We start from the raw sequence: 25,573 nt of genomic DNA, 5'->3' as shown, positions 1-25,573 counted from the left end.
ATGGAGGCTGCCCATGCAGTACTACATTCCCCCATTGCTGAGCTTGGACCCCCTGAAGATTACCATCAAGTGCATCTGAAATTGCGGCAAAATGCACGCTTGTAAAATTGTGAAAATTGCTATCGCAATTTCCAGTGTGTAAAGGCCCTTATATTTTGACCAGAATACATTGTGTTGGAAAATAATTTTCAATGGCATAAATATAATATACATACCACCATGTCTTTAATAGAAACAGGAAATCTCTCCTGAAATAACCCATCTGGGCTTTGCCCATTTAGCAGCAGCCACTTCACAGAATCGCACAGTATGTCCTTCTTTACTTCGATGAACTCTGAAGACAGGGCAAAGATTTTCACAACATACGCTGTGAGCCTGAGGGAGTTAAGACACGCAATAAGAAGAGAGCCTCACAGAGTTGTATAGCTCTGACACTGTAATGGGTGGAGCCATATTAACCTGTTGCCGACTGCTCCACGTCGATTGGCGTGAGCAGTGCGGCAGCCCCAGGACTGCTCCACGGGGATTGGCGTGAACGACTGGGAATGGGCTTTTCAGGAGAGCATCTCCGCTTGGTCTCCCAGTGGCGATCGCTGCTCGAAGACTGTTAGACGGTGATACCGCTGTCTAATAGGAGAGTACAGCCCTGCCCTGGTAGGCAAAGTTGTGATCCCCTGTCATAGGCTTGACAGACGATCACGCTGATTGGTGGCGAGGGGAGGGGGAGGCGGGTTTTTAAAAAAATAAATAATAGTACAATGCATTTTACAAATAAAAATGAAAATATTTATAAAAAAATAAAATAAAAAGTAGCAGGGAAGCAGACCCCACCAGCAGAAAGCTCTGTTAGTGGGAAAAAAGGGGGGGGGGGGCGGGGGGTGAATCACTTGTGTGCTGAATTGTGTGGCCCTGCAGTGAGGCCTTAAAGCTGCAGTGGCCTAATTTGTGAAAAAAAAGGCCTGGTCACTAGGGAGGTTTAACACTGCGGTCCTTAAGTGGTTAAGCAGGGGAGGAAATAAGATAGGCAGGGGAGGAATCCTGGAAAACAAACTGTGCAAAACAGATGACTGCCTTTTGACATTTTGTAGTGGGAATCCAAATGTACATACCAGCAGATTTATATTCAATTATATTGATATTGAAAATCATTAGGACAGGGCAGAAGAATACAAATGTTCACAAAAGATCAGTTTATAGCAAGCACCCAAGGAGAGGAAAGGTGATGTGCTATGACCTGCAGCGTCTCTGCACTCCAGACGCTCCCACAACTCCTCCGCAGTCTAGTCAGCACCATCTGTAGTCATATAGCTCTTTATTGGTAAAATAATAGCATGACAGGCATCTTTAACAGCGACAGCAGCGCTGTTTCGGTCAATAGACCTTTCTCAAGCTGCATAGAATAATGTCACACTAGAACAGCACTCACCATGCCTTAAATAGTTTCCTCCAATCTCCAAGATCAATCAGTGACCAGTTCCTGCAACCAATCAGACGCAGTTGATTGGTCACTGATTGATCTTGGAGATTGGAGGAAACTATTTAAGGCATGGTGAGTGCTGTTCTAGTGTGACATTATTCTATGCAGCTTGAGAAAGGTCTATTGACCGATACAGCGCTGCTGTCGCTGTTAAAGATGCCTGTCATGCTATTCTTTTATCAATAAAGAGCTATATTACTACAGATGGTGCTGACTAGACTGCGGAGGAGTACAAATGTTCATATGCATGCAGCCTAAAACAGAATGTATTTTACTGCTCCTTTTATACAAATCTCTAGAGGAAAAAAATATTTCAGTCTTTAATAAATTCCATTATTGCAAGCAGTTTTTGGAAGTAAATGACTAGTTAACCAGTAGAAATCAAAAGTCATTCTAAAAACCTAGGGGAGGATGTTTTATACAGGCCCAGGACCGTATGGTCCAATCTTCCCTGATTATTTTATTTGAGGAGGGGAAAGCCCTTCTACCTTAAAGAGACACTGTAGTGAAAAAAAATGATATAATGATTTGTATGTGTAGTACAGCTAAGAAATAAAATATTAGGAGCAGAGACATAAGTCTAATGTTGTTTCCAGTATAGGAAGAGTAAACAAACTCCAGTTGTTATCTATGCAAATTGCCATTTGGCTCCACCACTTTAAAGAGAACCCGAGGTGGCTTTGTATAACGTTAGTGGGGCACAGAGGCTGGTTGGGCACACTAACACCAGCCTCTGTTGCCCCATGGTGTGTGTCAAAGACCCCCCTGCTCGCCGCTATACCCCCGCAATGCTGGCGACACGCAGCGTGTCGCCAGCACAATGTTTACCCTAGCGCTGTCTGTCAGCGCCGCTCCCCCGCCTCCTCCGCATCGCCGCTACCCGCCCTCGTCCCTTCCCTCACGCTGATTGGAGGGAAGGGACGAGGGCGGGTAGCGGCGATGCGGAGGAGGCGGGGGAGCGGCGCTGACAGACAGAGCTAGGGTAAACATTGTGCTGGCGACGCGCTGCGTGTCGCCAGCACTGCGGGAAGGATAGCGGCGAGCAGGGGGGTCTTTGACACACACCATGGGGCAACAGAGGCTGGTGTTAGTGTGCCCAACCAGCCTCTGTGCCCCACTAACGTTATACAAAGCCACCTCGGGTTCTCTTTAAGGCTGCTTTCACAGTAAGACATTACATGCGCAAGTTAGTGCAGTCTGTAATGCAGCCCACCGCACTGCAATGAAAAATCAATGGGCTGTTCACAGTGCCCACGTTGCGTTACATTGTAACGCAGCAAGTTAAAAGAAAGTGCTGCATGCAGGGGCGTAGCAATAGGGGGTGCAGGGGTAGCGACCGCATCGGGGCCCTTGGGCCAGAGGGGCCCCGAAGGTCCCTCCCTCAACTACAGGATTAGCTCTCTATTGGCCCTGTGCTCATAATAATCACTTCTCTAGATACATTGAATAGTGGTAATCACTAACAAACTGTTCCCCATCCCCTTCTTGCATCTCTGACACTGTAGTTGCCATTGGCAGGTTTTGGTGCGCCGTATCAATTGTCATGTATACAGTGCTTGGGGGGCCCCATGTAAAACTTGCATCGGTGCCCACAGCTCCTTAGCTACGCCACTGGCTGCATGCTGTGCGTTATACGCGGCTAAGCCGCGTTAGACTGCTTGCACATGCTCAGTGATGTTGGAGGAGGAGGTCTCCCCTCCTCCTCCGCGGCCAGCCACATGGCTAATTAATATTCACTGCACTGTGACGTGCAGTGTTTACCGTACTTCCTGGAGTGGCCGCTCTGTGCGGCGATTGGCTGGCAGGACCACGTGATGCGGATCACATGGTCTCCGCATCGCACAGCCCAAAAAAGGCGCACCAAGAGCTGTATAACGCAGCTCTTGGTAGCGTCCTCCTCCAGCACCACCAGGCATTGCATTATGCGACCTATAACGTCCCCTAAAACGCAACATCCTGGTTGGAAAGAAGCCTCAAAGTAGCAGAGAGCTATGTATTCTGAAGCTTGTTATCTGAAGTGTCTGTCAAAGTATTTTCTTCTTCTGGGCTGAAAATGGTTCAAAAGTTCACAGCCTGCTTCTGTAAAACCATTTAGAATGCTGAATATTGTGTAGACTGCAAATATTAGAGAATGATGCAATGTTATAAAAAACACTATATAACTGAAAATAAAAATATGAGAATATTTTCTTTGCTACTAATGTTCTAGTAATTATCCGTAATATACAACCAATTCATTCTATTCTATTTTTTTTTTTGTTCGCTTCAGTGTCTCTTTAACACTAAGGGGTAATGAATGTTTGATTCCACTACTGTGACAAATGCTGGAAGCCAAAATTTGGGTTCAGATAAAGCGGAAGTAGGTGCTATAGGGAAGAACAATATTAGCACAACTGTCAATAAATACCCAATTGGAGCACAAGAAGTAGTAAGGACCCCTGTTCAAGCATGTAACAGGAGGGGATACAGAGGTTCCAACCTCACCAGAGCCGATAGACCTGAGGGACCCACATAAGCCCCTCCTTCTGTTGCTGCATTACCTCTTTATTGGTGCTGCAGTTATAATAATCACTTCTATACAGTATGTGTTTCAAATGGTGGTAATCATTAAAGGACACCCGAAGCAAAAATAAACTAATGAAATAAACAATTGTATCTTTTTAAGATATGCCACGGTTTTATTTTATGTTTAAATCTTAAAAATTTTAACTGTTTTATTGTTTTTGCTCAATGACACATTCAGGCCAGAGCTAAAATCTATGAACTACTGACCCTTTTTATCTCTTTCCTGCTCTCAGAAGCCATTTTCTGCTAGGAAAATGTTTTATAGTTGGAATTTCTTATCAGTGAGGGTCACACTGTACTCAGGACTGAGTCAGCCACTTACATACCTGATATTTAACTCTTTCAAGCAGAGAAAGAAAAAACGAAAAAAAACAGCATAGTTATTAGTGTGCTAGGCACTGTACATTAGAGATGTCGCGAACCTCCGATTTTCGGTTCGCGAATTTTCGAGGAAGGTTCGGTCCGCGCGAACTTTCGCGAACCGCAATAGACTTCAATGGGGAGGCGAACTTAAAAAGTCTGAAAAATTTCTGCTGACTATAAAAATGATAGAAAACGTGTTTTAAGGGGTCTAATACCTGGAGGAAGTCATGGTTAAGTGAAATACACATCAAAAGTCCCAGAAAAAAATCTGGATTTAACACAAAGCAGTGTTTTAAGGTCAGAAATCTCAATGAATGTTCAATTGCAGGCCTACACTGCTTTACAACATCAGGAAGTGTAATCCCTCACTCCCCCCTCCCCCCTCCCGGAGGGTCTTGTCTTCCAGGGAATTGTAGTATGTCAAAAGCCAGCTTACATACCTTGGCCAGGAATTGAACCCAGGTCTGAGTGCATGGTATGTAGCTCACTTCACCACTATACCACCACCAACACTACATGCTCTAGCCAGCCTAGCATGTACCATTATGATATATCCAAGAGAAAAATGAGCTTGCTTAAAGATTTGTAGTATGTCAAAAGCCAGCTTACATACCTTGGCCGGGAATTGAACCCAGGTCTGAGTGCGTAGTAGGTAGCTCACTTCACCACTATACCACCACCAACACTACATACTGAAGCCATCCTAGCATGTACCATTATGCTATATCCAAGACAAAAATGAGCTTGCTTAAGGATTTGTAGTATGTCAAAAGCCAACTCACATTGGCCAGGAATAGAACCCAGGCCCACCACTCTGTAGGCTGCTATCCTAACCATTATACCACCAACACAACATACTACAATGCTACATGCTGAAGCCAGCCTAGCATGTACCATTGTGATATACCCAAGAGAAAAATGAGCTCTCTCACTCTCTCTCTCTAGGACTTAATGCCACTGAAGTGAATTTTCAGCTTAAAACCATCAACGGATACCAGCATAATTTCACAGGCAATTTCGGAATTCTGCCGGCCAAACGGAATAGAATGAACAATTTCCGCCCAAAATTGCGGAAAATACAATTGCGCGGAAAGCGGTGACAGAGAGAGAGAGAGAGAGAGAGAGAGAGAGAGAGAGAGAAAGAGAGAAAGAGAGAGAGAGAGAGAGAGAGAGAGAGAGAGAGAGATATGAATCTACATGGCTATCTGGGTTTCTCTTCGGACAACTGTTAAGCACAAAAGGCAAGGCCATGCCTGGGTGGGCTTGAACCACCAACGTTCCAGTTTACAGCCAAACATGCTAACCAATTGTGCCACAGAGACTGTGTACCACCCAGACTGTGCATGCAGTTGCTGTTGAATGATTTTATAGGGATGTATGTGTGTCTTTTGGAGGTGGGAAGTAAGTCTGCTCCAAGAAGTTTCAGCATGTAGTGTTGGTGGTATAATGGTTAGGATAGCAGCCTACAGTGCGGTAGGCCTGGGTTCTATTCCTGGCTAATATGAGTTGGCTTTTGACATACTACAAATTCTTAAGCAAGCTCATTTTTCTCTTGGATATATCGTAATGGTACATGCTAGGCTGGCTTCAGCATGTAGTGTTGATGGTGGTATAGTGGTGAAGTGAGCTACCTACCATGCACTTAGACCTGGGTTCAATTCCCAGCCAAGGTATGTAAGCTGGCTTTTGACATACTACAATTCCCTGGAAGACAAGTCCCTCCGGGAGGAGGGAGGGAGTGAGGGAGGTAGTAATATAAGGAATAACAATCAGCTAGGAACAAGCCTACAAGAGCCTAACTAAACTCTCCCTAGCAGAGTCTGTCAGCAGCTGTCCCTTAACTAATTACTGTAGGCAGACAAGTGAGTAAAACGACAGGAGAACCTTGCCTTTTATAAGGGGGGGTGGGGCTCCAGGAGTGAGTGTAGTCTGATTGGTGATAATGTGCCTGCTGACTGTGATGTAGAGGGTCAAAGTTCTGCTCAATTAAGCATTATGGGGGCAAATTGAACTTCCGGGAAAGTTCGCCGGCGAGGGGGAACCACCCAAAGTTCGCCTGGAACTGTTCGCCGGCGAACTGTTCGGGACATCTCTACTGTACATTCCCATCTCTATCTCATCATGTCACTCGTCACTTCGGGTATCCTTTGACAAACCATTACTGTTCCTCTGCTTACATCTCCATCACACAATGGTGGTCTGTATTATGTGATTACTAGGGATGAACAGAAATTACGCCTTTGTGTAATTACGCATAATTTGCATTTACGCAAAGTGTAATTAATTGTGTATGCAATTGTAAGCACTCTTAATTACGCATTAATTAATGCATGATTTACCCAATTTCGTGATGACTTTGGTGGTGAATAGCAAAGCCCCTATACATGCTATTGCTGCCAAAATTGCTAAATATATTAAGGAGAAAAGTGGGTAGAAGTCAAAAAAAATTTTTTTTTTTTAAAAAGTCCTTGTAGTTTTTGAGAAAAAGGATTTTAAAAATGCAGCGAAAAATGTTTTTTAAACAAAAAATTGACAGTTTAAAGACCATTTTTCAGTTCGATTTTTAAAATCGATTTTCTGAAAATCTACAAGGTCTTTTTGACTTGTACCCACTACCATCCTTAACATGGGTGGCAATTCTGGTAGCCATAGCATGTATAGGAGCTTTGCTTTTCACTGCCAAATTGGTTACGAAATTACACATAAATTACGTCTAAATTCTTGCTTAAATAATTGCGAATGATTACATAAAGTCAATTGAATTAACAATTCATAATTACATAGACGTAAATGTGAATATTTACGCGTAATTTTGCGTAATTGTAATTAGTGGATTACGATCATCACTGGTGATTATTATTATACATGCAGTTCTGGAAAGGGGGCCCAGTACATTTTGCACTGGGGCCCAGCATGGCTGGATTTGAGGCAAGGCCACCTAGGCCATGGCCTAGGGCACCATGAAGCAAGGGGCTGGCAGCGGGATGGCACACTAAGGCAGTTAAAGGATACCCGAAGTGACATGTGACATGATGAGATAGACATGTGTATGTACAGTGCCTAGCACACAAATAACTGCTGTGTTCCTTTTTTTCTTTCTCTGCCTGAAAGAGTTACATATCAGGTATGTAAGTGGCTGACTCAGTCCTGACTCAGTCCTGACTCAGACAGGAAGTGACTACAGTGTGACCCTCACCGATAAGAAATTCCCCTTTGTATCTCTTTCCAGCTCTCAGAAGCCATTTTCTGCTAGGAAAGTGTTTTATAGTTGGAATTTCTTATCAGCAAGGTCACACTGTAGTCAATTCCTGTCTGAGTCAGGATTGTGTCAGCCACTTACATACCTGATATTTAACTCTTTTAGACAGAGGAAGAAAAAAAGGGAACACGGCATAGTTATATGTGTGCTTGGCACTGTACATACACATGTCTATCTCATCATGTCACTTCAGGTATCCTTTAAACTGCCAGACATATAAACCACAGCAGTCATAAACCCAGTCTGTGGCCGCCCTGCTTCCACAGGGGCGAGCAGTGGAGCACTGGTCCTCTGCTCCCCCATCCTGTGCTGTGTGCTCCCCCTAAGCCAAGGACAGCCCAGAATGGGGGGAGCACATGACCAGTGTCCTGTCTCTACAGGCAGCACTGAGGGCAGTCTACAAGATAGGAAGGCAGTTCTCTAAAGAACATGTAATCTTCTGCAGCTTCTTGAAAGCACAAATGTGATTGGTTTAACGTACTCTGTAAAATGTTGCATTAATACAGAAAATAAAACAATAGTATTCTACATTACCATGTGCTGGATGGTATGTGAATCCAGTCACTATAGGAACCATCTACTCTGCGGAATGCCATCTGATTGGCCAAACCTGTTAGACCAAAATGCAAGTGATTAGGAACAGGCTGATGTATAAGTGGACGAGGAGACCTGAGCCACAGAAACTAGTGATGTAATACAGAACCATCGAAACACCAATGCCAGCCATCATGCCCCCATAGAGGCTCCCAGCATGCTCCTCATTGATGCAACACAGCTCCCAGCATGCCCCCATTGAAGCACCTTAGCTCCTAGGATGTTACCACAGAGGTAATACAGCTCCCAGCATACTCCCATAGAGCTGTGGAGCCACTATGGGGGCATGGCACATCAATCAGGGGTATGCTAGGTGCTGTGGTGCCTCTATGGAGGCATGCAGGGTGTTGAGGTGCCATGCTGGGTGCTGTGGTCCCTTTATGGGGGCATGCAGGGAGCTGTGGTTCTTCTACTGGAGCTTGCTTGGAGTTGTGGTGCCTCAATGGGAGTCCAGTGTGGGAGAATGGGAGGGGCTCCACTATAAGGTCATGGAATGTTGGGGGGACTGGCAGCCAGCAATGAGTTTTAGATTGATTTCAAGTAGCTACCTACTTAAAATCACTTGGATTTGAAGCTTTTATTAGTGCAGCTGAGGGGGTCACGTGACGTGACTTGGAACGCAACGTTCAACACAACTAGAGATGATGCGAATGGTTGGACTGTGAACGTATCCGCGCAAACTTTGGTGGTTTGCGTTCGCGGTGAACTGCGAACTTTATGCGAATTCGACCCACCCCTATACTACATCATTAGGCTCAACTTTGACCCTCTACATCACAGTCAGCAGACAAAGGGCAGCCAATCAAGCTACACTCCCTCCTGGAGAACCCCCCCCCCCCCCCTAGGCGGCTGCATTGGCCATGATCTCACTCTGTGTGCTGAGTAGTTAGTGATAGAAGGGAGAGAGGTAGCTGGCTGCTGCTCCAGAGATTAGGGAAAGCTTAGTTAGGCTGTTGTTAGGCTTGTTAGCTTGTTCCTTGCTGATACTTATTGACAGTGGCGTAGCTACAAACCTCTGGGCCCCGATGCGGAATCTGGATGTGGGCCCCCCCCACGGCAACAACAGCCCCCCCTCCCCCGGCAACACCCGACGCACACACATATCCGAATCCCTATAGCCAGCTATAGGTCCCCCCAGTATAGGTAGCCAGGCATAGGTACGCCAGTATAGTTGCCCCCAGTATGGGTTAGCCAGGTAGGTGCCTCCAGCATAGGTAGCCAGTATAGTTGCCCCCAGTATAGGTTAGATAGGCAGGCGCCGCCAGTACAGGTTAGCTAGGTGGGTGCCTCTAATATAGGTAGCCAGAATAGTTGCCCCCAGCATAGGTTAGATAGGTAGGTGCCCCCAGTATAGGTTAGTTAGGTAGGTGCCTCCAATATAGGTAGCCAGTATAGTTGCCACCTGTATAGGCTAGCTAGGTGCCCCGAATACAGGTTAGACAATTAAGTGCCCCCAGGTTAGATAGGTAGGTGCCCCCCAGTATAGGTTAGATTAGGTAGCTGCCCCCCAGTATAGGTTAGGTTAGGTAGCTGCCCCCCAGGATAGGTTAGAGTAGGTAGCTGCCCCCCAGGATAGGTTAGGTAGGTAGCTGGCCCCCCAGGGTAGGTTAGGTAGGTAGCTGGCCCCCCAGGATAGGTTAGGTAGGTAGCTGGCCCCCCAGGGTAGGTTAGGTAGGTAGCTGGCCCCCCAGGATAGGTTAGGTAGCTAGCTGCCCCCCAGGATAGGTTAGGTAGGTAGCTGGCCCCCCAGGGTAGGTTAGAGTAGGTAGCTGCCCCCCAGGATAGGTAAGGTAGGTAGCTGGCCCCCCAGGATAGGTTAGGTAGGTAGCTGGCCCCCCAGGATAGGTTAGGTAGGTAGCTGGCCCCCCACGGTAGGTTAGGTAGGTAGCTGGCCCCCCAGGATAGGTTAGATGAGGTAGGTGCCCCCCAGGATAGGTTAGGTAGCTGCCCCCCAGGATAGGTTAGAGTAGGTAGCTGCCCCCCAGGATAGGTTAGGTAGGTAGCTGGCCCCCCAGGGTAGGTTAGGTAGGTAGCTGGCCCCCCAGGATAGGTTAGGTAGCTAGCTGCCCCCCAGGATAGGTTAGGTAGGTAGCTGGCCCCCCAGGGTAGGTTAGAGTAGGTAGCTGCCCTCCAGGATAGGTTAGGTAGGTACCTGCCCCCCAGGATAGGTTAGGTAGGTAGCTGGCCCCCCAGGATAGGTTAGGTAGGTAGCTGGCCCCCCAGGATAGGTTAGGTAGGTAGCTGGCCCCCCAGGATAGGTTAGGTAGGTAGCTGGCCCCCCAGGATAGGTTAGGTAGGTAGCTGGCCCCCCAGGGTAGGTTAGGTAGGTAGCTGGCCCCCCAGGGTAGGTTAGAGTAGGTAGCTGGCCCCCCAGGGTAGGTTAGAGTAGGTAGCTGCCCCCCAGGATAGGTTAGGTAGGTAGCTGGCCCCCCAGGATAGGTTAGGTAGGTAGCTGGCCCCCCAGGATAGGTTAGGTAGGTAGCTGGCCCCCAAGGATAGGTTAGGTAGGTAGCTGGCCCCCCAGGGTAGGTTAGGTAGGTAGCTGGCCCCCCAGGATAGGTTAGAGTAGGTAGCTGGCCCCCCAGGGTAGGTTAGAGTAGGTAGCTGCCCCCCAGGATAGGTTAGGTAGGTAGCTGGCCCCCCAGGATAGGTTAGGTAGGTAGCTGGCCCCCCAGGATAGGTTAGGTAGGTAGCTGGCCCCCAAGGATAGGTTAGGTAGGTAGCTGGCCCCCCAGGGTAGGTTAGGTAGGTAGCTGGCCCCCCAGGGTAGGTTAGAGTAGGTAGCTGGCCCCCCAGGGTAGGTTAGAGTAGGTAGCTGCCCCCCAGGATAGGTTAGGTAGGTAGCTGGCCCCCCAGGATAGGTTAGGTAGGTAGCTGGCCCCCCAGGATAGGTTAGGTAGGTAGCTGGCCCCCAAGGATAGGTTAGGTAGGTAGCTGGCCCCCCAGGGTAGGTTAGGTAGGTAGCTGGCCCCCCAGGATAGGTTAGGTAGCTAGCTGCCCCTCCACCCCCACCTCTCCCTCCCTTCCTCTCCCCCCTCAGATGCAGAGTGCGCGGCGCACGGAAGCGCTGTAGGCTGAACTCACCTCCCGTCCCTGCGCCGCTGGTCTCCTCCTGCTCTGTATAGATGTTGTTACACTGCTTCCTGTTTAGCCGGAAGCAGTGTGTAACAACATCTATACAGAGCGGGAGGAGACCAGCGGCGCTTGGAACGCAGGCAGGTGAGTTCAGCCTACAGCGCTTCCGTGCGCCGCGCACTCTGCATCTGAGGGGGGGGCCCGGGGAGAGGAAGGGAGGGAGAGGTCGGGCTGCCCTCCCCGCGGCTGCGGCTCCCCCCTCCCAATAACGCACGCAGCCACGCACGGATCTCCGAGAGAGTCCAAACGGACATGGGCCCCCCGGGCCCCTCCCCCGCCTCTTCAGGAGCCGGGCCCGGTCGCCGAGGCGACCGTTGCGACCACAGGCCCTACGCCCCTGCTAAGAAGCACCCCAAAACAGCTCTTTTGAGAGCTAATGTTCTTTTGACATGTTTTTTTTTTCCTGTGTGGCCACTGACACTTGCATATAAAGCCCTGTAGTCGCAGCTGGCTCTTGGTAATTGCTATACTGTGCAAGGCCCAGCACATTCAGTGACTACCTTTTCACTCCACCTGTGTTGGGACAGCTGCATATTTGTAATACCAGTCACTGCATACCTGTTCATGGTTACTGCACCTGCGTGACAGCACGCAGTGTTATATACCTGTCCCTGCATACCTGTTCAGTGTACCTGTGTGTTTGACAGCTGCACATTTGTAATGCCAGTCACTGCATACCTGTTCAAGTTTACTGCACCTGCGTGACAGCAGCACGTAGTGTTATATATACCAGTCACTGCATACCTGTTCATGGTACCTGTGTGTCTGACAGCTGCACATTTGTAATGCCAGTCACTGCATACCTGTTCAAGTTTACTGCACCTGTGTGACAGCAGCACGTAGTGTTATATATACCAGTCACTGCATACCTGTTCACGGTACCTGTGTGTGTGACAGCTGCACATTTGTAATACCAATCACTGCATACCTGTTCATGTTTACTGCACCTGCGTGACAGCAAGCAGTTTTATATGCCAGTCACTGCATAGCTGTTCACTTTATCTGTGTGTCTGATACCTGCACATTTGTAATACCAGTCACTGCATACCTGTTCACAGCACCTGTGTGTGTGACAGCTGCACATTTGTAATACCAGTCACTGCATACCTGTTCATGTGCACTGCACCTGCGTGACAACACGCAGTGTTATATACCCATCCCTGCATACCTGTTCAGTGTACCTGTGTGTGTGACAGCTGCACATTGTATTGATACCAGTCCGTGCATATCTGTTCACTGTACCTGTGTGACTGCACATTGTATTAGTCAAGTCAGTGCATACCTCTCACTTCATCCTCCCCAATATGGAAAAAACAGGCAGAGGCAGAGCCAGAAGCAGGCCACCCGGCAGGTCTGTTCGAGGTCGTGCTGTCGTGATTTTGTGTGGCCCTGGACCAAAGTACAGTGTTCAGACCAGTGCCATCAACCCCCAAGATTGCCAGGACGTAGTTGACTATTTAACACAGAACACCTCATCTTCCTCACGGAACCATGACATATCTACCTCCTACTGCTCTGATTCTGGCACCCCGCTTAACACTCAGTCAGCAGCCACCACCAAAGTGCCATCATCCCAGGGCTCAGCGGTGTGATAATTTTTTTGTGTGTCTGCCTCAGATGAGAGCAATGCCATCTGTACTCTCTGCCACCAAAAATTGAGCCGTGGAAAGACCAAGACCCGCATAGGGACAACTTCCTTACGAAGGCACATGATGACAAAGCACAAACTGCAATGGGATGACCACCTGAGGAAAAGCAGCAAACAAAAGCAAAGCCACACACCGCAGTGGAAGATACCAGGCCGCAAATATTTCTCAAAAAAGGCGATACCCAAACTGTACCGTGATGTTGAAAGGCAAGTGGTGTCATCTCTGGCACACAGCGTTGGGTCCGTCTGACCACGTGGTCTGCAAAGCACGATCAGGCCTGCCCAAAGACTAAGTCAGTCCCCACACACAGCATCTCTGCTTTTGTGGCCAGCATAAATATTTGTAGTTTTCAAAGTTCGCCTGCCCACTGAAGTCTATTGCAGTTCGCGAAGTTCGCGCAAACTCGAACTTTTGCGGAAGTTCGCATTTGAGGTTCGCAAAACTAAAATCAGAGGTTCGAGCCATCTGTAGACACAACGTGGGGTACAATTGAAGCTCATTAAGCAGATGGCAGCCTGAGTAAATTAACCCTCCATCACCCACCCCCTCAGATGCACTAATGAATGCTTTGAATCTGAGTGATTTCAAGTAGATAGCTACTCAAAATCAATTCGAAGCTCCTCACTGCTGGCAGCAAGCCAGATCACCCAAGACCAGGAGAAAGCCAGACCAGTCAGTACAGAAGCCAGGTAACTCTGCCTAGTTATGTTTAGTGACACTGCCTATTTATGTGATATGCTGCATTTTTTTTTTGTATTATTGGAAAGAGGGGCTACATCCAACATTTTGCTGGGCAGGCCTACTTAGACCACTGCTATATACACCAACCCAACTGCAATTAGTGCACAGAATAAACTGCTTGGCTGCTTCTGTGTTATAGTGTTGGAGATTACGAGATTGGGTGTACACCCCCTGGACAGAGCTCTGCCAAGGCTCATTCATGCCCTCCTCAGCCAAGAATCGAGCATGTGCTCAGGCACCCTCTGGAATGCATGATCTTTAAATGACAGCGACCTGGAAAGCATTGTTCTCCTCTTCACTCCTCCCGCCAGAAGCTGCTTTGTCATGTGCCACATGTCGTCCGACCTCTCTTTCCTCCACAGCAAAAGACGTGTCACTATGCTATAGCAGAGCAAGGCATCTGCGTAGCACTCAGCTCCTGAACTGTCGCCAGAGTCATTATAACCCTACACAGGGAGCTTTAGATGGGGTGGGAGGCGCCCAAGGTACTCTTGACATGATATCAATCTGGTACTTGAAGTCGGTGGTTTAGTAATTAGAAGTATACTGGTATAAAATTATAATATTAAATTATATATAGGGGAAAAGTAAGGTCCTACCTTAATAAGTAGACCAACGATAGGATAGGAAAAAAACGTAAACTTTTATTGGCACTAAAAGGCTAATGAGGCCGCCCATGAGGCGGGTTGAGGCATGTTCCTCAGGAGGTGGAAGTGGGGGTATGGCACCCGCCTGGCCGTGGGTGGGTGGGCAAGCTGGAGGGGGTAGCTGCCAGGAAGGGGGAGAAGCGGGCACAGCGATGGGGAAGGGGGTCAGACCCCCTCCCTCACCTGGGGCTCCCCCTACCGCACTCCCCCTCCAGCTATTTTGCCTGCATTTAAGTAATCAGCGCAGCGAGTGGGCCAGGGAAGAGATGACTCACCTTCCTTCTTCCATTCCAGCGTGCATTCCACCGTTCGTGTCACTTCCTGCAATGCCGCCCAGTGGGCGGCATTGCAGGAAGTGACAAGAGCAGTGGAACGCAACGCTGGAACGGAAGAAGTGCGAGAAGGTGCTCAAAATCCCACAATTGTTTAAGGGACACACAGGATCCCCTTTGTCAGGGTGTATTGAACTCAAGCATTTACTACGCTTTCAAAAAGAGGATCCTGCATGCACCGAAAACAATTGTTGGATTTTTTTGCACCTTCTTGTATTATGGAATAAAAATGTGAACAGCATTCTTGCCATGTGCAGAATGAACTATGTACTTTATAAGTAACAGTCTCTTTAGGAGAAAACAGTTGTGTATGTGCTTTAATTGGTAAATAAATTATTATTTTTATTAAAGCTAAAAGGGATGCTTGATGGATTTGACATATGGTTTATCCCCTGCATCACCTGGTCTTCAAGGGCAGTGCTATCCAACTCTAGTCCTGGTGGGTCCAGATCCAGGTCCCCAAACATTTTTGACACAGCTCAAAGTAACTCATGAGACTTAATTAGGAAAGGTGTGGTTCATCAGGTAGAACACATTTCTCAATCCATCCTAAGCACTGGCATGGATCTAGCCCTTGATGACTGGAGTTGGACAGCTTTCCTCTAGGGAATTTCACTTGATGAGTACTGGGAGCAGAACAGACGTGAAAGCTGAACTGCTGGACTGGACTTGGGTAATGCAAGCTGAACATGCCCAAACTAATTTTACCTGCAATAACTCTTTATTGGGACAAGGCATATACTTGTATGGGGGGACATCACTTTTGCACTTGTTACATAGGAGGCAATGACACTATGGCTGCAAATACATTCACTAGGCATACTGGTGTGGCAAAGAAACTGAGGGGGGCCTTGTTATGGTCTCCAGAATATTCAGAAAACTTTGTTTCTATATACTACCAAATCCAAGTAGCTAAGGAGTAAAACAACACAAAGTTACATGAAGAAGACAAATTCTGTCCTGATGACACAACGGCAGAAAGCAGGACATCTGCACAGACCAATAATGTTAAATGGACCGCATCTGGAAGGTTTATTTCTTACCCTCCTGGATGTACTGAATGGCCTGTGTTCTCTGCCCTGTCCCGACTCTGTCCCACTGGTTGGAAGCATCCAGGTAATGAGTGGCAATCACACACGAAGTCATGGACATCATGTTCCGCTCTCCATTTCCCCGTATTGGAACAATCAGACGATTCAGATTGACTCCATCGATGGCTTTTTCCACCATTTCACTAATGGCCGTCCCTGAGAAGTGAAAACAGGCAACTTAAGACTGAAGACCAATTAAATGGACTTAATTACTTGACGCACTTCAGAATCAAGTTACTTTTGCCTGCCTTTATTGCTATATTTATAAATTTACACATGTTTGTAGTATTGAAACTTTTTTCCCCAGAACATTGCTCTCAGACCACTCACTGGGGGACATTTGTCAAGCGTGTCTGAGACAAAATATTGGTAGGTTTTTAGAAATCATGCGGAACTATCTCAGGCATCGGAAGAAATCACCAGGGTTGCTCGGATAGCTCTAATCACGAATACTAGTGATCACGAGCATGAACTGACTCGTGATCACGATCACGAGTAGAAAGGGTTATCCAACTCGATTGTGGTTTCGAATCGAATAACCGCATGTAATCACTAATTACGAGTCGGTATTCGAGATTATAAACCTACCGACTAGAAACACCAAATTTGCAGGATATGTTAAGAAGAACAGTGGGAACAAGGAGGAAAATGTTTTTCAAAAAGACCTTATAGTTTTTGAGAAAATCGATTTTAAAATTTCAAAGGAAAAAAGTATACATTTAAATGCGGTAAATGACAGTTAATGCCTGCCAAATTTAGCGGTTAATAGCAAAGCTCCCTTACATGCTAGAAACTCCATATTTGCTAGTTATGTTAAGAAGAACAGAGGGAACAAGGGGAAAACGATTTTAGAGTTTTTTTTATAGTAAAAAAGAGAAAATCGTTTAAATCTTTTAAATATTTGCCGGCAGCACTGGCTAGCTGCTAATTATTATGCTCGATAAGTTACATTTTTGGATGTGAGGTACCTCCATTGTCTATTTAGGATGTTTTTGTCTTTCTGTAAATTCTTGTTCATAAATAAAGAATCTTTAAAAAAATAAAATTGATTTTCTCAAAAACTATAAGGTCTTTTTGAAAAAAAAATTCCCTTCTTCCCACTGTTCTTCTTAACATAACTGGCAAATTTGGTGTTTCTAGCATGTAAGGGGGCTTTGCTATTAACAGCTAAAGTTGGCTGGTTCTTCACGTAATAGTCACAGCCGTGATCAGGGCTAAATCTGTGATCATGAGCCGGATTCGGACCACGAACACGGGTGCATTCGGAACTGAATCCGTGATCAAGAGGTAATCACGAATTTGGAAACCGACCTCGTGATCAGGAAAACCAGCTTGTGATAAGCAACACTACTGTTCACAGCATGTTTTGTATGGACGTATATAACTGTCAATACTGCTAGGGAGGTTAATGCCTAACACTTAACCCTCCTCCTAATGCTTTCTTTTTCCTAACACTGCACCACTCCTAATGCCTAACACTACTAGCCAATTGACTGTATAAGCAGAACGTAATCCCAATCAGCTACTTTTTTAGTGATTCACCATTATCCAAAGTCCTAGCTAACTGGCTACTGATGGGCAAGAATAACCCAAAACTGTTAGCTAAACTATTGACTGATCGGCTATAAGGCCTGGTTCACATTAGCGTTCCCTGTCCAGATCCGCCTGATCGGATCCGGACTGTATACTGTACAAACGGAATGTGCGTTCCGCATAGCAATGCAAAGTCTATGCGGACGTTCACATGCGTACGTTCCGTACAGAATGGAGCCGGATCGGATCCGGACTCCGGAGGCTTTTCCAACATGCGCTATTTTTGGGGCTGGATCATCCGGCCCACGCACCCGGGCCGGACCCTGACTGCACCATGCGGATATAGAAACCTATGGGGAACGGAAAGCACAGAACACACTGGATACAAACACCTGACGTTCTACCCCACTTCCTATGCGGATTCTAGAGGCCATTTTGGATGGGGACACATGGGCCCAGCATATCTGGAGTGGAGCAGCAGTGACACACGTGCTGGAGCTGTTTGGCAGTATGTCGGAGGTGGAGGTGAGGCCTACAGTGGAGGATCTGATTGTACAGGTGCACCAGGTGCACCTTCTGCTGACCCCAACAACTTTAAAGGTATTTTGTTATTTTTTTACGATCCGGATCCGGATGGCAGCCTGATACAGTCCTGATGCAAATGGACCGGATCCGGATCGGAACCGTACGGTTCCAATCCGGATCAGGTCCTGATACGAGCCGGATCCGGTCCGTTTGCATGGCAAAACGCAAGTGTGAACGGGGCCTAAGTAGTACGCAATTCATACGCAATTCACCTGATTCATAAAATGGGACTTCACTACTATTCAATATTATTACATTTGGTTTTGCCTGTAGAAGTGAGTATAGAAGGACTTTTCTGAAACAGACAGAAATGAAATGAATAAATATGAAACTGGCCCATAGAACATTTTTGTACCTTTGGAACTGTCCATTTTGAATTCACTATTCAGTCACAGAAAATGCTGAATGGCAGATATTGGCCCTTATTCAGTCATTTTTTTTCTTCTGAGTTTTCTTCTAAGGGATAACGTTTCATCTTCTGTTTAAAATAACTTTTCAGCATTTCGCAGTTGAAAGTGGGTCAAAAGGGACTGTTAAAATTATTTTGAGCATTTTCTTCCTTGCTGGTGATTTACCGCAAACCTAGGAGGTTTGCAATGGCAGCAAATGGATACTCACCCAAGGAGTGCTGGCTTGATCCAACGCTGGGACCCGCGAAGTACAGCCACACTGCACCTGCACAGTAGCACAGACTTGCTTGGGTTCCGGCAAAAAAAAACAAAAAACCTAGGCTCGGTGAATGTGCAGCAGCATGGACCTGATAAGGCTCAGTTTTTTTCCGCTGGTGCCCATGATCGAGCAGCCATTTTTCTGGGGTCCAAGGGCTGAAACGGGCCAGTAGGGGAGGATGGGGGAAGCCTCTCCCCAGGCGAGTATCCCCATAGGGGCACTTTTTTCGCTACAGGTACATTGAGTACAGGAATTTTATTAACTAGGTGTGAAAAAGGAGAAAACTCAGGAAAAAAATGATTAATTGAATAGGGTTCATAGTGAGAAAAGGGTCCAGGTAAGTGTTGCAATTGTTGCCATTTCATAGCATTCCATTTTTACATCACCCTGTCCACTATCCAGGTTTGTTGGATGACATAAGTTCTCCATTGTGCCTTGCCTTATCGTATCACCCCATATTGTCTATTTACACAGGGGTACACAGATGTGAAAAACAATGTATGTAAATATAATTATTGAAAAATGGATTTAAAAAAACACTCCTTTACCCTCACCTTGCACAGTGACCATTGTTTCGATTGGCGTATTGGGGACAACATTTTTGGCATTCACTGCTTTGACTTCTTGTTCCTGAAATCCACCTGGAGAACACAATATGAATAGAAATTACATATTTCATTGTATTTTGAGACCTGGACAAGGGGAACACTTTATGTAAAGATTTGGTAATGCTGGATCAGCTGGAGAAAAGTACTGGGTAATTTATTTATTTTGTTACCTTTGAGGAATTGAACCTTTGACCAGGGATTGAATCCCAGCTCAAGCCAGTACGTAAAACAGTAAGGTTGGTTTCATATTTCATCTATATACCTGGACCACACCCTAATCGAGGAGCAGAATGGATTGGCCTCTCCCAGAACATACCGCCTTTCCCATTCGGCTAAGTATAAATTCGCAAAAATTTGGGCCACACAGGTCCCCATCGCCATTCCAGACACTTGCCGATACTAACTGTCTTCAAATAGGAAGGCATTATGCTCGAGGATAAACTGTAGGCCATTACATGGGAACGCAACTTGCTCATTCTTCCACTCCACTCTCTGTAGTAGGCCCCTTAATGTCTGAACTCACATCAACTGTGGAATACGACTATATAGGTTAACAACATCCACGGACGCCACTGACCATGTCGCGTCATGTGGCCATTCTTCAACAAATCCATTGTATCCCTCAATAGCGATGGAACATTCGACAACAGGGGACTTAGGGTGTGGTCCTGGTAGTGAGACAGAGGGTCAATCAGAGACTCCCATCCTGAGACAATCGGCCTCCCCAGTGGCTCCACTAGGGATGTATGCACCTTGGGGAGGAAGTACCATACTGGAGACACGGGAAAAGAGGGAAGTAACCCTTCACCAACATGCTTTGAAATAACACCACTCTCTACCCCTATTCTGAGCAAAGATCTTAACTGACACTGGTAGGACAGGGTTGGACTTGATTTTAATTTCACATAGCAATTAGTGTAATTTAATTGACGGTAAGCTTCTTTTTGTAATATTCAATACTCATAATTACAATATTTCCGCCTTTATTGGCCTTTTTAACTATCAAGTCCTCCTGTGACCTTAGCCAAGACAGTGCCCTTCTTTCTACTGGATATAGATTAGGTTTCTCTTCAGGATAAATCAAGGCCTTCATCTCTCTGAGGACTGATTGTTGGAAGATATCCAGTGACGATCCAGCAGTCACCAGAAATGGCTTTGTTGATTTATATGGTCTAAACAAACTGGGACTCTCCTCCAAAGATTACTGAAAATTCCTATTCTGCTCCAAATATTCCTCTAATATTTGTAAACAATCCATATCTTGAGTAGTAGAAAGTTCTGGTGGTATAAAATTTAGATTTCCAGTGATTGATTCATCACCATACTCTACAGTTCTTTTACTAACTTACATAGTTACATAGTTATTTTGGTTGAAAAAAGACATACGTCCATCGAGGTTCAACCAGTGTAAAGTACAACACCAGCCTGCTCCCTCACATATCCCTGGTGATCCAGAGGAAGGCGAAAAAACCCTTACAAGGCATGGTCCAATTAGCCCCTAAAGGGAAAAATTCCTTCCCGACTCGAGATGGCAATCAGATAAAATCCCTGGATCAACATCATTAGGCATTACCTAGTAATTGTAGCCATGGATGTCTTTCAACGCAAGGAAAGCATCTAAGCCCCCTTTAAATGCAGGTATAGAGTTTGCCATAACGACTTCCTGTGGCAATGCATTCCACATCTTAATCACTCTTACTGTAAAGAACCCTTTCCTAAATATATGGCTAAAACGTTTTTCCTCCATGCGCAGATCATGTCCTCTAGTCCTTTGAGAAGGCCTAGGGACAAAAAGCTCATCCGCCAAGCTATTATATTGCCCTCTGATGTATTTATACATGTTAATTAGATCCCCTCTAAGGCGTCTTTTCTCTAGACTAAATAAACCCAGTTTATCTAACCTTTCTTGATAAGTGAGACCTTCCATCCCACGTATCAATTTTGTTGCTCGTCTCTGCACCTGCTCTAAAACTGCAATATCTTTTTTGTAATGTGGTGCCCAGAACTGAATTCCATATTCCAGATGTGGCCTTACTAGAGAGTTAAACAGGGGCAATATTATGCTAGCATCTCGAGTTTTTATTTCCCTTTTAATGCATCCCAAAATTTTGTTAGCTTTAGCTGCAGCTGCTTGGCATTGAGTACGATTATTTAACTTGTTGTCAATGAGTACTCCTAAGTCCTTCTCCAATTTTGATGTCCCCAACTGTATCCCATTTATTTTGTATGGTGCTAGACCATTAGTACGTCCAAAATGCATGACTTTACATTTGTCAACATTGAATTTCATCTGCCATGTATGTGCCCATATAGCCATCCTATCCAGATCCTGTTGCAATATGACACTATCTTCCTGAGAGTTGATGATTCTGCACAATTTTGTATCATCTGCAAAAATAGCAACATTGCTCACTACTGCATCTACTAGGTCATTAATAAATAAATTGAAGAGCACTGGTCCCAGAACAGACCCCTGTGGGACCCCACTGCTAACAGTCTCCCATTTTGAGTATGATCCATTGACCACAACTCTTTGTTTTCTGTCCATTAGCCAGTTCCCTATCCATGAACACAGACTCTTCCCCATTCCTTGCATCCTCAACTTTTGCACCAGACTTTTGTGGGGAACAGTGTCGAAGGCCTTTGCAAAGTCCAAGTATATCACATAACCAGCATTCCCAATATCCATATTAGCATTCACTACCTCATAAAAGCTGAGCATGTTAGTCAAACAGGACCTGTCTTTAGTAAACCCATGTTGATGCTGAGAAATAAGATTATTTTCTGCTATGAAGTCATGTATAGTATCTCTTAGTAACCCCTCAAATAGTTTGCATACAACTGATGTTAAGCTTACAGGTCTATAATTTCCTGGATCTGATTTTTTGCCCTTCTTAAATAATGGGAAAACGTGGGCTGTACGCCAATCCACTGGGACTCTGCCAGTTGCAAGAGAGTCACAAAAGATAAGATAAAGGGGTTTATCTATAACTGAACTTAATTCCCTTAGGACCCGAGGATGCATGCCATCCGGGCCAGGTGCCTTGTCTATTTTTAATTTATTTATATTAGTCTTGCCTTCACTTCTTCCTGCGTTAAGTATTTAATATTACAGTTAGAAGATTGAGACTCTTCCGCCTCTGTAGTTTGCAACAGTGCTGTTTCTTTTGTGAAGACAGAAGCAAAGAAAGCATTTAATAACTCTGCCTTACCTTGGTCATCCACCATTGAGTTCCCACCCTCATCCTTTAGGAGTCCTATACAGTCAACCTTTCTTTTTTTAGAGTTAATGTACTTGTAAAACTTTTTTGGGTTAGATTTGATATCCTTAGCGATTTGTTTTTCAGCTTCAATCTTTGCCTGCCTAATTTCTTTTTTACAATTTTTATTGCACTCCTTATAATTGCTTAGTGCAGCCTCGGTCCCCTCCTGTTTTAAGACCTTATAGGCATTCTTTTTCCTCTTCATTTTATCTTTAACCTTTCTATTCATCCATAGAGGCCATTTTTTATTCCTAGATATTTTGTTTCCATATGGGATATACATACTACAATATTGATTGAGTATAAGTTTAAAAGCTTGCCATTTCCCTTCAGTGTCTTCCCCTTGTAGTACATTATCCCAGTTCCCTGCAAGGCATTTCTCAATGTTAAGTCTTCTAACAGCCATATATAGATCCACTTCAAACTGGAAATACTCAAACTGTTGTACTATAGCATAATTCAAGCATTTTTCAAAGTCTGTAGACACTGTCATCTGGGATATCAATTTCACTTATATTAAAAATGTGTAATTCCTTATTAGTTGTCGTAACGTGCTCCTGTTCTATTCCCGAGGTAGCCCCTTCCAGGTCACCTGTCTCTTTTCTCCTCCTCTTCCGCCTGCAACACCTTCTTCTTCTCCTAAAGGGTATTCTTTCCTTTTTTGATTGCCCTTTTTCCAACCTCCTGATCTTTTTTTATTATGTGAAGTGGCTTCCGGTATTGAAACAGAACCAAAATATGTGGTCCATCCTTCTTTTGAATATCGCCCAGGGGGGCGTTTAACGGGGCGTGCTGGGGTCGGTAGCCACTCAAAAACGTTCCCATTCAGGAAATCTTCTTGATCTCATAAATATTTAGACAATTTACGCACCTTAGTTTCTTTCTCAACAGTCTCATCTTTCTTATTAATTTTAGCAGCTACGTTCTTAAACTTCTCCTCCCCCACTATCTCTTTCAATTGTTGTTGAATCTTTTCACCCTCTTCCATCACCTTTACATGTTCCTGTGCTGTTCCCTCTTTCACCAGTTTTGTGAGATTTGTCCAGTAATCAAGGTGAAATCATGCCTTCCATTTTTCAACAAATTCCGGATCATCACAGTATTCAAGAGGTTCATAATATCTTCTGAAACCCCTAGAAACATAAACTTTGTCCTCGTACTGCTGAAAGGTCTTACTAGACCAAAAAAGCTTCTTTCTCAGCAGTCTTGGCCCACTTAAACTCCAGCCTTCCCGCATGTACTGACTTTTTGAGGCCCTCTGTGCTCATATTATCATCTGCAAACAATGCCTTCCAATTCATACGGTCAGACATCATATTTAAATCATCTTCCTTCTCTGTTTCCATGGTGGAGTCATTACCTGATGCAGTCATTATGGAACTTTAAGACAAACTCCTGGTGCTCGTATTTGAACAGACAACTGTATATGTAGGTAGAGCAAATCCCAGAACACAGCTTACCAAGATGTCAGACCATACAATCTATTAAGTCTAATTCAAATACCGTGCCACCACCGACAGTAGTCAATCTATACACATGGAGAAATCATAGTGCGGGCACAGGTATTACTTCTGCCATAAAAACCTTTATTGGCACAGATGAAAAAGCCAGAGGAGGTCCCCAATGGGAAGCGCTCCCCCCTACCTGACAGCTATTTATGAATAGATTTGCATAGTCAGAGGCGCAGGGAGGCCGGTGACAGCGCCGCAAAATCTTCTCATCTTTGTATCTGAGTGTGGCGTCTGATGTCACAGGCCGCCCCTCCCACCGTGTGTGGTGATCACTTCCGCAAGTTCCACTTAACCAACAATCATAGGCTTAAACAGTGGTGGGCGGGTCGGGGGGGTGTGAGAAACACATGCTGCGTCACAGACCAACTAACGCAGCAGTCATGCCCCCGGGTAGTCCCAATACTCCCACCACAGCCCAAATTCAGTACAAGGATATGCAGGGAAGCAAAATGCGGATGGATCATCATGCATCCAGTCAGATAGCTAAAGAAGGCCAGAGTGAAAGTGGGCATAATAACCAGCCGGATGGTAAATATTAAACATACTTTCATTCACAAACTTGCTTCCTATGCACCACATGTTAAAGGGAGAATGTTGAAAGGGTGAAAAGAGAATTATTATTAAAGGAACCTCCACCCTATATAATCTGATATACCAAGGGTGTAGCAGTAGAGAAGAAGAGTTAAAGACAGGATACCTATCTAGTATAACATATATAATAGATTGGTATCCTGTCTTTAACTCTTCTCTACTGCTACACCCTTGGTATATCAGATAATGTAGGATGGAGGTTCCTTTAATAATAATTCTCTTTTCACCCTTTTTGCATTCATCCCTTTAACATGTGGTGCATACATGGGAATCGGGAACCAAGGGGGCCTCATGCTATCATTTTTGCAGGGGGGCCCTATTAAGTCTAGTTATGCCTCTTTGCACAATGTTGGGAAAATTACCTCATTGTATCCTTTATTTCATTTACAGATTGTGCCAGAAGTGACTAACGTTTGAGATGGAAAAGACTGAGGGCTGCAGTGTGATGACCATGCACCAGCTCACTCATCTCAAGTCACAGTTGACAAAATAAGGGCATGTGGATTTAAGGTCTGGCAGCATTGGCTGTATTCTCCTGATCTCACACCAAGCGACTTTTTCTTGTTCCCAGAAATAATGTCATTCTTGAACTGGAAAAGTGGTTTAAAGGAAACCTGAGATGTCGGCATAAAAAGATTAGATACTTCGCGTGGCTTCCTCCAGCCCCGTGAGCACCGATGTGTCCCTCCCCTTCCTCCCGAGGACCTCTGTTCAGCTGCAATCACGGCAGGTAATCTGCCTCAGTCACGCCATTCGGCTCTTCGGCGCATGCACGGCCACTCTGCAGATGCGCAAAACAGCCGACTGGCGTGACTGTGGCAGATTACCAGGAGTAATTGCGGCTAAACGGAGGCCCTCGGGAGGACGGGGAGGGATGCATCAGTGCTCATGGGGCTGGAGGAAGTCCCGGGTAAGTATCAAATCTTTTTATGCCGACATCTCAGATACACTTAAAGGGAC

General features: G+C 45.6%; 1 protein-coding gene across 1 annotated transcript in view; it reads right to left on the bottom strand.

Annotated features, from left to right (window-relative positions):
• The window catches only part of LOC137562606 (A.superbus venom factor 1-like), a 335,432-nt gene that overhangs the window by 101,374 nt on the left and 208,485 nt on the right, over positions 1-25,573 (bottom strand). Inside the window, exons 22-25 of the mRNA XM_068274110.1 lie at positions 19,195-19,281; positions 15,806-16,009; positions 8,199-8,274; positions 216-375 (exon numbers count right to left, since the gene is read on the bottom strand). Of these exons, the coding sequence (XP_068130211.1) occupies positions 216-375; positions 8,199-8,274; positions 15,806-16,009; positions 19,195-19,281 (527 nt within the window). The remainder of the gene's footprint in view (positions 1-215; positions 376-8,198; positions 8,275-15,805; positions 16,010-19,194; positions 19,282-25,573) is intronic.

Source organism: Hyperolius riggenbachi, chromosome 3, assembly GCF_040937935.1.
Source record: "Hyperolius riggenbachi isolate aHypRig1 chromosome 3, aHypRig1.pri, whole genome shotgun sequence".
Classification (NCBI taxonomy): Eukaryota; Metazoa; Chordata; class Amphibia; order Anura; family Hyperoliidae; genus Hyperolius; species Hyperolius riggenbachi.
Note: the sequence above shows the minus strand (reverse complement) of the source record. Positions and strands in the feature narration are given on the sequence as shown.